The sequence below is a fragment of the Zootoca vivipara genome, chromosome 14 (assembly GCF_963506605.1).
Source record: "Zootoca vivipara chromosome 14, rZooViv1.1, whole genome shotgun sequence".
In the NCBI taxonomy this organism is placed as follows: Eukaryota; Metazoa; Chordata; class Lepidosauria; order Squamata; family Lacertidae; genus Zootoca; species Zootoca vivipara.
In genome coordinates this window covers 6,126,512-6,140,341 of record NC_083289.1, presented here as the reverse complement: position 1 = coordinate 6,140,341, position 13,830 = coordinate 6,126,512, and the positions used below count along the sequence as shown (strand labels likewise).

The following is a 13,830-nucleotide window of genomic DNA, read 5'->3' as shown; positions in this document are numbered from 1 at the left end:
AAACAATGTTGAGTTACTCTGATATGGGAACAACAATTTGGTAGCTCTAATCTGCTCCTGACTCATCAAATAGCTCCTTGTCTATTTTGGGCAAAAGCTGCTCCCAGGCACCACTGAAAAGTGGCAGCACTCTCATTAAAACTAAATGTAATTGGCGTAGAAGAGTTGTATTATTACTTTTTGTAAGGTACATCCTCTGCAACACTTACTGATTCCCTCCATTGTGCACCAGATATAGTTAATACCTTGTGCGATTCAAATCTAATGCAACTTGTTTCAGTCTTCAGTTTCCTTTGCGTTCTGCCTTTCAGGGAGTATTGATGAAGATGTGGTGGTGATTGAAGCATCCTCCACCCCCCAAGTCACTGCCAATGAAGAAATCAATGTTACCTCAACAGACAGTGAAGTAGAGATTGTAACAGTTGGAGAAAGTTACCGGTAAGACCGATGTTCTTTTCTTTTAGAATATGATAATAACTTTGTGAATAAGGGCTAGACTTTATTGAACAGCTGTTCCTTAAAGTTAGGGTTCAAAATTTGTGGTGGTGGGGGAGTGCATTTTGCAACTAAGAATTCCCTGATTGAGATCACTTCCTGAAGCATAGTCATGGTATTCGGCTGCTGACTGAGACTTAGATGAACCATTCAAATGCTGCAGCTGACAACTGAGAGCACAGGAAGAAAAATGCCTCCCAGCCAATAGCTCAATGGAAACACAACTAGGGATCTCACAGCGCTTTGCATTTGAAAAGAGCATTCTAATCAACACATTAGTGATCTGACTTGCTGCTGGGAGGAGAGATATAGGACAGCACCTTCTCCCCACACAGGTACACTGGTGCTGCTAACAGTGGAGGACACAGGTCAGTGGCAACAAGTCAAAGTACTGGAAAGTCTTGGTTATAAAGCTCTTTTCAAATGCAAAGGGATGTGGGAGCCATCAAGGATAAACATAACTTAGATGGCTCGCTACCCTTCCCAGGAGCCTCCCTCGGCCAGGCAGGTTAGAGTTTAATGTTTGAAATCTCTTCAAAACAGTATGAGGTCTAATGAATGTCTGGAGAGTTAGTCAGTTACCAGTATTTCTTTTCAGGGCAAATCATGTTGATAAATGTGGAGTGTGATCAAGAGCTAAAATCACTACACATTAGTTTCTTTATATAATTTGGTATTAACACTGAGTCCTTCTGTTTTAGATTAAGTAATAGCACACACAGTATGTTCACCTTTTAAAAAAAAATCCTGCCCAAAGTATATGTGTATTTCCTTAGGCTTGGTGTTTCTGCTTTTGGAATAATTCAGAGATGTATAACTGTTAATAGAAATCAGTGGCTTTCTGCTTTGGGTGCTATATTTTTTGTTGAAATGATTAGAAGTAAGGAGAATATTTTTTACAATGCACTTAATTCAAACTTACTTCAAAATATAACCAAGTTACTACGTAAGCTGATACTAAAAGCTCCCTTTTATGTTTCTTTTTGTATTAAGAGCTGTGTATTATATATGATGTTACGAGAAAGAGAACTTATGTTTTCAATGGGGGAAAATAATATTATTACTGATCATGAGAAGTGTGCATGCACATGAAAGCTTATACCAAGACCAAACTTAGTTGGTCTCTAAGGTGCTACTGGACAATTTTTTTATATATTCAGAATTCCTGTGTTCATCATAAGTTAGGGCTTTTTCACATGTTCATTTCTCCCTAATTTATACCAATTTGTATAAAATATTATTAACTGCTGATCTTAGAATGCTAAGACATCACAGTTGATTTAAAAAACATTACATTTTTGCTGCTACTGGATAATTTTTGTTTATCTATATATATATATATTAAAAAATGTAGGCATTGCGCGCGCAGATGTAACAGCCTTTCTCCGTAACCGCTGAATCATAATGTAACAAATTTGGCCACAACGTTACATGCCCATCAGGGAGGGATCTGGCATTAAAAAATTATCAAAAAACCACACCTTTCACACCTAAAATAATGATTAGACACAAAAAAGTGGCACCCAAATTAGACGTCACCACCAGAAGCTCTGGAAACTCCAGCATCCAATAGAAAGGCAGATCGCACCCTGCCGTCTCCAAAGCTGCGCTGCCAGATGACATCACAAAATTCCACAGCAACCAACTGAAAACAGTCCTTTTGCTGCAACAAGGCCCAGCTTTTTCAATAGGCCGCAGCATTGCCAAGCAGGAAAAACTGAGTAGGCCACACCATTCAGTAGGCCACAGGCAAAAGCAAACAGAATAGGGTCTTTCACAACGGGGGGGGGGGGTGTCTCAGGAATGAGGCACAACAAAGGGGGGGACACATAGCCATGCGGGGAGAAGGTAGGACCCTGAGTCAGCCAAAGCAGTGGGGGTGGGAACATTTTCAGGAACACGCGTGGGTGGGAGAGTCTTATTTTTGAAACTTACAGTAGGGGAGTCAGGGTTGGGACAGGGCAGGTGAGGGGACTCTGAAGGGAGACTCTGAAGGTCAATTTAACAGAAAAGGGTCCATTTAACACAAAAACCCACAGCAACGTGTGGCCGGGCCAGCTAGTTTTAAATAAAAAGATAAAAGTTTAAAACAACCCCCTTTCTTAATTGGCCTGACTTCAACCCCTAGCTACAATTCTAAAATGTTTTTTCCAGGCTTCATATGTAGCTGCCTTTTTTAAAAAAGAACACTTTTGTTTGCTGTATTGGGCACTTTAAAGAAGCCATAGAAAGCAGTGCTCAAGTATGCTAATACTCAAACAAATTAAAAATAGAAACAACCCAACACATTTTAAAAGGGCATTGGATGTCAGTCAGCCAAAGGCCTGGTGAAAGAAGAACCATTTTTTGCCTGGCACCTAAAGGTGTAAAATGAAGGCTCCAGGCGAATTTCTCCTAGCAGGCTCTCTTCCACAAAAATTCCTGTAGGAAAATTGGTGGATAGGCTGTTTGCAGTTGGAAATAGCAGAGCCTTCATTATGGGATTCCCCCATTCTTGTGTTGCTCTTGCCAGGAAGCTATGACATTCACATAGTTGTATTAAAAATCCCTGCTAAATTTCATGTTATTAAACATGCCTGAATTAGTTTTTTGGGCCAAAATTTAAAACAGAAAACCTGTAGTGTTGGTAGAATATCTGTTGTTGTTGTTTTTAAAAAGAAATAACTATTATATTTCCCCCCATGTAACTTTTCTTAAAGACTTAATGTAAAATGCATTCTAAATGCATGCATTTTTCTCATGGGGTGAATTGGCCTGTACAGAATTCCATATTGTGAAATAGAGATTTGTCTGATGAAAATTGATGGATAAAGAAAGTTTTCTAGGTGATTGCAAATGTTGGTCTCAGTTTGCTAGGAATCCAGAAGAATTCTTCACATGTACAATCTTATTCCCATTTGCCTTGGTGTAAACCCTATTGAATTCATTCAGTAGCATCTATTTCTGTGTAGAAATGGCTAGGATTGTACTGTTGGACCTGTTCTTCCAAGAATTTTGATGTCATAGACCTATTTCGCAAAAATGAATGGAATGTGCTGCTGCATTGGGGTGTGTGTGTGTGTGGCAACTAACCATTCTGATTTTGTGCCTATAACCCAGATTCCAGGAGCCATTTGGTCCTAGCTTTTATATCCCAGTTTCTGGCACTGCTTAAATTTCATTGTATTGATTTATGTCACTCTCTGGTAGTTGGAACTTCCAAGTTAGCTATAGGCAGCCCCTGGTATGGGCCAGATTGTTGCCATTTTTGTCATATGTTAAATCTTCTGCCCAGCTATGCTCTTTCCTTTTCAGCAGGGGTCAGCAAACATTTTCAGCAGGGGCCAGTCCACTGTCCCTCAGACCTTGTGGGGGGCCGGACTATATTTGGGAAAAAGAAAAAGAACGAATTCCTATGCCCCACAAATAACCCAGAGATGCATTTTAAATAAAAGCACACATTCTACTCATGTAAAAAGACGCTGATTCCTGGACCGTCCGCGGGCTGGATTTAGAAGGCGATTGGGCTCATCCAGCCCCCAAGCCTTAGTTTGCCTACCCATGCTTTTCACTATCTGATGGTACAGATGCCGAGTACAGTGGTGCCTCGGGTTAAGAACTTAATTCGTTCCGGAGATCCGTTTTTAACCTGAAACGGTTCTTAACTGAGGTACCACTTTCGCTAATGGGGCCTTCCACTGCCGCTGCGCTGCCAGCATGCAATTTCTGTTTTCATCCTGAAGCAAAGTTCTTAACTCGACGTACTATTTCTGAGTTAGCGGAGTCTGTAACCTGAAGCATCTGTAACCCGAGGTACCACTGTATTCTCTAGTCCCTGTCCTTCCGCCTCTGCAACAGTTGGATGCTGATTCTAAATTTAGAACAAGAGAACCCTTCTCTTCAAATTTATGCATTTAATTACATACAGCACAGGTTTTCAACCTTTTTGAGTCCATTGCTCCCTTGACCAAATACATTCTTTCTGTGGCACCCCTGTGGGGCTCAGGAACCCAGTTATGTCACTCCTTGCCTGCAGAGCTGGCAGCCTCTCAGCCTTTTTTGAAAACACCCTCCCTTTTGGATTGTTCCCTCAGCCTCCTCTCCTCTCCCATCTTTTTAGGAGTCTGGGTATTTATAATTGTCAATAAATGTTTTTAATCTGTTGACCAGAGATTGGTCAACATTGGATAAAGAGATTGGTCTGTATGACTCAAAATTAGATGTCCCTGTGAGGCTTGGGAATAACTACTATTCTTGAATATTTCTAGGTTGCAGGAAGTCTGCTATCAGCTAAAATATCGTTGTTATAGCATGGTCGTTTGTGGAAGTGTTTGTCCCTTAACTGTTTTGTTAAAGGATGCTGAGAATCTATCAGGGCCAGCTGATTTTCCCACCTTCAAGTTTTTAATTACTTCCTTTATCTCCTCCTTTTCCATACATTTACTGTCGTCGTCCTTTAGTTATAGGTACAGTGATGCCTTGCAAGACGAAATTAATTCGTTCCGTGAGTCGTTTTGTATTGCGAAAAATTCATCTTACGGTTTTCCAATTTAAACAAATCAAAGCAAAAAAAAATGCAAAAATATTCGTCTTGCGAAGCACGGCCATAGAAAAATTCGTCTTGCGAGTAAACAAAAAGATCGCAAAACGCTTTCGTCTTGCAAGTTTTTCGTTGCGCGAGGCATTTGTCTTGCAAGGTACCACTGTATCACTATTGTTGTTGTTTAGTCGTGTCCGACTCTTCGTGACCCCATGGACCAGAGCACGCCAGGCACTCCTGTCTTGCACTGCCTCCCGCAGTTTGGTCAAACTCATGTTCGTAGCTTCGAGAACACTGTCCAACCATCTCGTCCTCTGTCGTCCCCTTCTCCTAGTGCCCTCCATCTTTCCCAACATCAAGGTCTTTTCCAAGGATTCTTCTCTTCTCATGAGGTGGCCAAAGTATTGGAGCCTCAGCTCCAGTGTATAGACTATAGTGTCTAAAAATTTCTTAATTTCTTCTGAGGGAGAGAGGTGGAGGTATACAGAAAGGAGAAAAACTTTTTAAATATACCTGTAATTGTTCCTTTGTTTATCTTTTTGCAACTTGGCAAAATATATAATTGTAGTACCATTGTTTTATCTATTTCCATTGCTTCTAGTTCTTTTTGCTTAATTTGTAATAGTTAGTAAACTTGTTTTGAAGTTCTTGTCCTTTGCTTTTGTTCTAGGGAAGAGATTTCCTGTTCTAATTGCATCTTTTGTGTCCTGTAGATTTTATTCAGTCCTGATTTTTCTTGAATACACTGCCTTTATTGTTTCCCACAGCCATCCTGAACTTAGTCCCTCTATTATTTTTCTTTTTTATATAAATAATTTTTATTAAGTTTTTCAAATAAACAAACAAACAAATTACATTTCATCTTAAATTCACCCTTCTCAATCCTTTTGCTCTGCCGAGCTTGTGACTTCCATCCCTCCCGCCATTTGGCTTTATTGCTCCTCTCATCTCACAGTTCCTTTTTATAGAAGTTAACAAGTTCACATCGTAGGATTTATTTCAGTCCCGCAAGTGTCTTCAAACTTCTGAAGTTCTTCTCTATGTAGTCATTTACTCCATTCCCTCTGGAACTTTGTCTCTCCCTGGTTTCGGATCCCGCAGGTCAGCTTTGCCAGTTCAGCATAGTCCATCATCTTCGTTTGCCACTCCTCAATCATTGGTATCTCCTGTGGTTGTAGCATACATGAACAGTCTCTGATCTCCTTTTGCAAGTTCTTCTCCCATTAAACCTAATAAAAATGCTTTGGGTTTTTTGGGGAAAGTATACTTAAACATCTTTTTCAACTTTTTATATATAATTTCCCAAAATCCTTTCACTCTCTCGCATGTCCACCACATATGATTAAATTCACCATCTTTACATTTCCAACATGTTTTGTTACTCATCCTATACATTTTAGCTAATTTCACCAGTGTTAAATACCATCTATACATCATCTTCATTATGTTTTCCTTCAAGGCGGTACATGCAGTAAATTTCATTGTTTCATTCCATAATTTCAACCATGCATCATATTCAATATTGTACCCAAAATCTATTGCCCATTTTGTCATCACCTCTTTTGTCGTTTCACCTTTTGTAAACCATTCTAACAAAAAATTATACATTTTCGATAACAATTTCTCTCTGCCTTCCAACAATTCAATTTGAAATTTAGACTTTTTATTTTCAAATCCTATTTTTTAATCTTTTGACAGTACATCATTCACTTGGTGGTATTGCAACCATCCCGTCAAAACCACCTCCATTTCATTGTATGGTTTTAATTTCCAACCTCTGTCTGATTTTACCAAAATCTCTTCATATGTGGCCCACCTCCCTTCATATTTACCTTCTTAACAGTCAAAACCTCTATAGGTGATAACCACCATGGTGTTTTCCTTTCCGACAGTTTTTTGTTTCTTTCCCTGACCTCATACAACGATATTCTTATCACATGATTTGTAAAACCTTTATGTACTTTTGCCTTCTCATACCAGAGGTAAGCATGCCAACCAAATCTGTTGTCGTGACCTTCCAAATCTAACAGATCTGTATTTTTCAATATTATCCATTCTCTCAACCAACAAAGGCAGGACGCCTCATAATACATCTTCAGCTTTCTTATCAACCAATAATTTTAATTTTATTCGTGGTTTCTTCCCCTGCCAGATCTAGATAAAATTTTCTGCCATTCTTTGAATTGTCCTGTCCCTTTAATTTTAGGAATTGTTTGAAATAAGAATAACATCTTAGGTAATACATTCATTTTGATTGCAGCTACTCTTCCATAAAACGACAACTTCAGTCTATTCCGTATTTCCTGTTGGATAACGTGCGAGTTGTTGGTGCAGCAGCTGGGGCAGAAGGTGAAAGTCTTTCTGTCCACTCACATTCCAGCTGCGTCACATAATGCCCGGCACACTTCCGCTGTGCCAGTCTTCTACTTTCAAAGTCCCTTAAAAGCTTTTTTCCTTCCTCAGATCAAATAGCACAGAGTAGCAGCGATCAGCGTTATCAGCCTCTTGTGCCTGTGATAAATCAGGGCGACTCCTTGCTCGTTAAAATACAGAAGATGTATTAAGAGCTCCTCAGCCAGGACTATTCAGTTCCATTCTGACTGAGAGCAAAACAGGAACAGACAGAAAAATATACAGACATTTCATGTTACACAGAATCACAACAGCACACAGCTCCCAGCATTTCTGGATGAATGAAATGTCAGAGGCCCCGTGATGCAGGGCGACTGCTGAGCTATTAACCCTCTCAGCTCACATTTCCAAATCTTTCTTTACTTCTTTCCACACCGGTTCATAATTGTCGTTGAACAAATTAATATTCTTTGCCGTCAACCATATTCCCAAATATTTTACTTTCTTGGCTACCACTATTCCATATTTGAAGACTCGCAAAACGAAGTCGTCTATGGCCATGCTTCGCAAGACGAAGCAGCCTCGTGACGGGAAGGGAAGCCGCCATTGCTTACCTTTAGGACTCTGCCGTAGCGGCCGGGGGTGACGCCCACAGCCGCTGCTTCTGCCTCCGACGGCGTGGCGCTCATGGCAGCCTCTGCGCCTCCGACCTTGTCCTCCTTGGCGACCTCCGGCCTTACCCTCCTCGGCGGTCATGGTGGCTGCCGCGGCTCCTCCCCAGTGGGCTGGCAGGATCCGGCAGGAGCAGCAGCGGGGCTCGCCAGGCAGCCCTTGGCGGCAACAGTGGCGGTGCCTGAAGGAGCGGAGGCTGCGGCAGGAGGAGAACCCTGGCCCTCCTCCTGCTTCCCCCTCCCCAGAGCCTTAAAGACTTCTGGCCGTGGCGGGTGAGTCGGCGCCTCCCCCCCCCCCGCTTCTTTTTTGCCCATAGGAACGCATTAATTAAATTTCAATGCATTCCTATGGGAAACTGCACTTCGCAAGATGAATTTTCCGCAATACGAAACAACTTGTAGAACGAATGAATTTCTTCTTGCGAGGTACCACTGTAGAAGTATGTGCTCACTGGAGCGTGTTCTGTTATGTTAATTTCACCAGTATATGAGCTGTCTGTGCTTCCTTTAAAAATCAATATATCACCAATATATGAGCTTTCTGCAAAATCAATCACAGTCAGTCCTTCATTTGAAAAATTTAGATTTAGAGCTGTATTGCCCTAAAATGGCAACTATACCTTCTGTTTTGGCGACTGTAACCTTGGTTTATGGAGCTATTTGGCACCTAGCTTATATATCTGAGATTTTGACACTGGGCAGAGGTTAATATAAAGTCTAAAGATTGTGAGCTATGAACAGGAGAGACAAACATGTCAGTTTTATGTCCATTTATCCTTTGGCATAGGGTTTGGCCTGTTTGCCGATATAGAGAGCTGAAGGGCACTGTTGGCATTTGATGGCATACACAATGTTAGAAGATGAGCAATTAAATAGTCCTGAGATAGTATGTTTGATGTTGTTGGGGCCAGTAATGCTGTTGTATGTGGCAGCAAAGTTGGCATCTGGGTTAATTGCAGGCTCTGGTACCAGTGTCCATGTTAAGTCTGGTGGTATTATTGTGGGTGAGGAGTTGTTTAAGATTGGGTGGCTGTCTGTAGGCAATGAAAGGTCTTCCTCCCAGAGCTTGAGAAACGGGGCTGTCATTGTCTAGGAGAGGTTGATTACTGGCTGACCACTCCCCCCTGACTGACTTCTTCTAAGTGATCTACCCAATAATAATAATAATAATAATAATAATAATAATAATAATAATAATTTTATTATTCATTCCCTGCCCATTGGCTGGGTTTCCCCAGCCATTAACTGCCTCTTCCTTGAGACACCCCTTTTCTTTCCAACCAGGGTCTCTTCCCAACTGGTAAGATTTACGTGGAGTCGGTGGTGATCAACAGGCCACTACTTTTGTTCAGTAGGATGAGATACAATGTCCAATAACTTGACAAATCAGATTTGACCAGTTTTCGTTCCCTCATGTACCTTCTCTCAGAGACACTTCTATTTCGAGGCAATGCAGTGTTAAACAGCCAGCTGCCCTCTGTTGATAACTTGTATATAGAAGTGAGGACCATTTATATACTGTACAGATTTCTCTTCACTTTCAGTAGTGTGAATGCTGTTACACATTCTGTTAAAACAAAGCTTTTGCCTTAGAAATCAAATTTGGGAGTGGGAACTGTTTCTCCACAGAGAACCAGCTCCTTTGCAAGTCCAAAGGTTTAATTCCTGGCATCTCTAGATAAGGCTGGAAAGGACTCCTATCTGATGCTGCCAGTCAGTTTAAATCCCACTGAGCAAGGTGGGCCAGTGGCCTAACATGGTTTATAGCAGCTGCTTATGTCAGCTACCTTTAAACTAGAACATTGCTTTCTACTGGCGAAGCAGAAGTTTGTCCTTTCAGTTTTTTAGCTCAATATTTTGTTAATTTTGGCTGCTATGTCTCCGGGTCTTGAGTTTCTCTAGCTGCCATCCTGGGTTCAAAACGGAGCTTTACTAAACAAGGCAGTGCATGACTTCAGGCTGAAAACACAATTTATTTGCTCTATGGTTACTCTCAAATATATTTACAGCTACCTCATAATATATCTGTCTCAACACAGACAACCAGTTACCACACAATCCATTTAATAGGATTACTTCATAGCTTTCCAGTGTGGGTCCTTCGTGTGCCTCAGGCATATGAAAAGTTGGTCCTGCCATTGTATAGGGGTGTAAAGTAAGTCAACAAATGTGAGTTTACTTTTAATACATGGTTTCTTTTTGCTTTTCTCTCTCATTTTACTCTAGGCCTCACCATCTTCCTTGCTCCTGCTTCATTAAACCATTTATTATTATTTTATCTGTGCTGCACATGAAAGTCTCTTTCCATCTAACTGCAGGAATAATCTGTAGTTGTACTAGGGACAGATATGCATATAGTTCTCAAGCTGTCTATTATTTTGGCCTTTCATCTTGCAGCAGTGCTTTAAAGTGTCAACCTGGATGAAACTCTGCTGATAGATGCCATGATGCCTTGATCAAAGATAAATGAATAAACCTGAATTCAGTCTCCTCAGCAAATGAGAAAGAGACCCAAGTAAAGTCTTCTCTCCTTCGTTTTCAGACTCTCAAAATGTATGGATCCCTCACCCTGTAGAATTGATGGGAGCTTTGCTGTTATTTCTAACAATATGTACATTAAAATACAAAAAAACAAAAACCAATCCCTTCCTAGTCTAAAATGAATCTGCCTCCCTAAGCCCCTCCCCTCAGCACCGCACCAACAGCCTGTTGATTGGCTGAGCATGCAGAGATTCCTGATCACAGCTGATAATATCCAGCTTATTGCCTGTCTAAATCATGGGATCAGGTTTGTTATTAAAGATTATTTGAGCTGGAGTTTTCACCCAGTTTTATGCCTGGCACGAGTATCACTCATTTGTCCATGGAGTCCAGCACTGGATTCATCAAGGAGTCAGTTGGAATCAGTTTTAAAGTAGAGAGAAATCAAAAGGTACTTGCATGAGGCCATGGTCAGCCTAGGCCAGGGTTTTCCAAACTGTGTGTCACAACACCAGGGTGGATAAAAATCAATGATTTTTTTAAAAAAAAATTTAATTTAAATTGGATTTTTTAAAAAAATTTAAATTGGATTTTTTTAAATTTAAATCAGATTTTTAAAATAAAATGCTTTTGGAGGAAAAATCTTTCTAAATATAGTTTTCTATTTAAGTTACATTATAGTCCAAATGCTATTCATCAGGAAATAAGGATTTGTTTTAAGTTTTCCATGTGTGCTAAAACTCAGTCTATTTTTTTTAAAAAAAACCTGTTTAACCACATCAGTTAACAAACATGGATACATATGCTATAATGTTATTGTTTCAGTCAAATAAATTGTTTAAATGGTTATTATGGAAATGATTATTTTTCTCCTTCCAATAAAGTACAGCAGAAAAGTTGTCCAAATAGAAACAGTTAACTTGTTAAACCTCACCATTATTTCATAGTTAACTGTCTATGTATTTCTAATATGTAGTATAACGAAATCAGTAATTTTTGATAGAACTGTAAAAACTACAGTACTCTGAAAATTTATTATTCCAAAAATGTAACCTTCCTCTGGTTGTCAATATTAAGATTATACCATCAAGAATGAGTCTTTCTGTGAAAAAAATGATTTAAATCAAGTCTTACTGACTAGTGATTTAAATTGTGATTTAAGTAGATTTGATTTAAATCAAATCCACCTTGCACGACACATTAGTGTGTCAGCTGCAGTGTGTAGATGTGTCATGTGAACACTCCCCATGCTCCTCCCAGGGCTGGAAATGGGTTAGTTTAACCTTCAGTTTGCTAGTTAAACTGAACTGTTGTGTCGCAAAACGATGCATGTCTAAAAAGTGTGTCACAAAAGTGAAAAGTTTGGAAAGCTCTGACCTAGGAAATGCTGAAACTGCAACATTAATGTGTATCTGGTTACTTTATTGACATCGTTGTAAAATACTGATACAGTATACAGTCATGGAAAAAAGAAAGTACACCCTCTTTGAATTCTGTGGTTTTGCATATCAGGACATAACAATCACTTGTTCCTTAGCAGATCTTAAAATTCGGTAAATACAACATCAGATGAACAACAACACATTACATATTACAACGTCTCAAGATTTATTTAACAAAAACAAAGCCAAAATGGAGAAGCCATGTGTGAAAAACTAAGTACAGTGGTGTCTCACTAGACGAATTTAATTCGTTCCACGGGTCTATTCTTATAACGAAAAATTTGTCTAGCGAATCCCATAGGAATGCATTGAATTTTTTTGAATTTTTTTTTGCCCATAGGAACACATTAATTGAATTTGATTGCATTCCTATGGGAAACCGTGATTCGCTAGACGAATTTTTCGTAAAACGAATTCGTCTAGCGAGGCAACCTCCGCTAGAAAAAACCCTTTCTTCAAGCGAAAATTTCGTCTTACAGGGCTTAAGCGAGGCACCACTGTACACCCTTACTGCTTTCATAGGAATTAAGGGACTAAGCAGCAGACAGGTGCTGCTAAGCAGATGCCCTTGCTTAATTGATCATCAGCAAATGTGTCCACTTCTATAAAAGCTGAAATTTTAGCAGTTTGCTGGTCTAGGGCATTCAGGTGTGTTTTAACACAATGCCAAGGGGGGAAAATGACACCATGCTCTTAGAGAAGCTATTGTTGCTGCCCATGAAACTGGGAAGGGTTATAAGGCCATCTCCAACCAATTTTAAGTCCATCATTTTACAGTGAGAAGGATTACCGGTATTCAAAAGCGGAAAACATTCAAGACAGTTGCCAATCTTTGCAGGAGTGGATGTCCCAGCAAATTCACCCCAAGGGCAGACCGTGCAATGCTCAGAGAAATTGCAAAAAAACCAAAAGAGACATCTCAGGCTCTACAGGCCTCAGTTAGCATGTTAAATGTTAATGTTCATGACAGTACAGTTAGAAAAAGACTGAACAAGTATGGTTTATTTGGAAGGGTTGCCAAGGAGAAAGCCTCTTCTCTCTAAGAAGAACATGGCAGCACGACTTAGATTTACAAAGTCGCATCTGAGCAGACCACAAGACTTCTGAAACAGTGTCCTTTCAACAGATGAGTGGAGATGTTTGGCCATAATGTATAGAGTAAAATGTGAGGCCATCTGCCCAACAATTGAAGCTTGGGCGAAATTGGGTCATGCAACAAGACAATGATCCCAAGCACACCAGCAAAAATACATCAGAATGGCTGAAAAAGAAAAGAATCAAGGTGCTGCAATGGCCCAGTCAAATGACCCAGTTCAACCTAATTGAAATGCTGTGGCGGGACCTTAAAAGCGCTGTGCCAGTAAACCTCAATGAACTGAAGCAATATTGTAAAGAAGAGTGGGACAAAATTCCTCCACAGCGATGTGAGAGACTGAAGGTCATACAGAAAATGTTTACTTCAAGTTATTGCTGCTAAAGGTGGTTCTATAAGCTATTGAATCATAAGGTGTACTTAGTTTTTCACACATGCCTTCTCCATTTTTGCTTCATTTCTGTTAAAAAAAATCATGACACGGTGTAATTTGTCATCTTCTGTTCATCTGAAGTTGTATTTACCTAATTTAAAACCTGCTAAAGAACAGGTGAATGTTAATATGTCCTCATATGTAAAAAAATATTAAAATTTCAAAGAGGGTATACTTCTTTTCCCCATGACTGTATATGAGGGGTATCAATATAGGCAGAAATGTGTCTCATCCCCCCACCCACAGTAGAGTGAGTCTTGGAGGTGTGGAGAGGAGGGCTCAGGCATTTCTCAGTAGGTTGATTTCCCCAAATTATCAAGCGAGCGACAAAATTAAATTATGGA

General features: G+C 40.0%; 1 protein-coding gene across 4 annotated transcripts in view; it reads left to right on the top strand.

Moving 5' to 3' along the window:
• The window catches only part of RNF111 (ring finger protein 111), a 54,029-nt gene that overhangs the window by 19,370 nt on the left and 20,829 nt on the right, over nt 1-13,830 (top strand). For all 4 annotated transcript variants that reach the window (XM_035131180.2, XM_035131178.2, XM_035131177.2 and 1 more), the window contains exon 3: nt 312-438. In XM_035131180.2, coding sequence (XP_034987071.1) covers nt 312-438 — 127 coding nt within the window. The remainder of the gene's footprint in view (nt 1-311; nt 439-13,830) is intronic.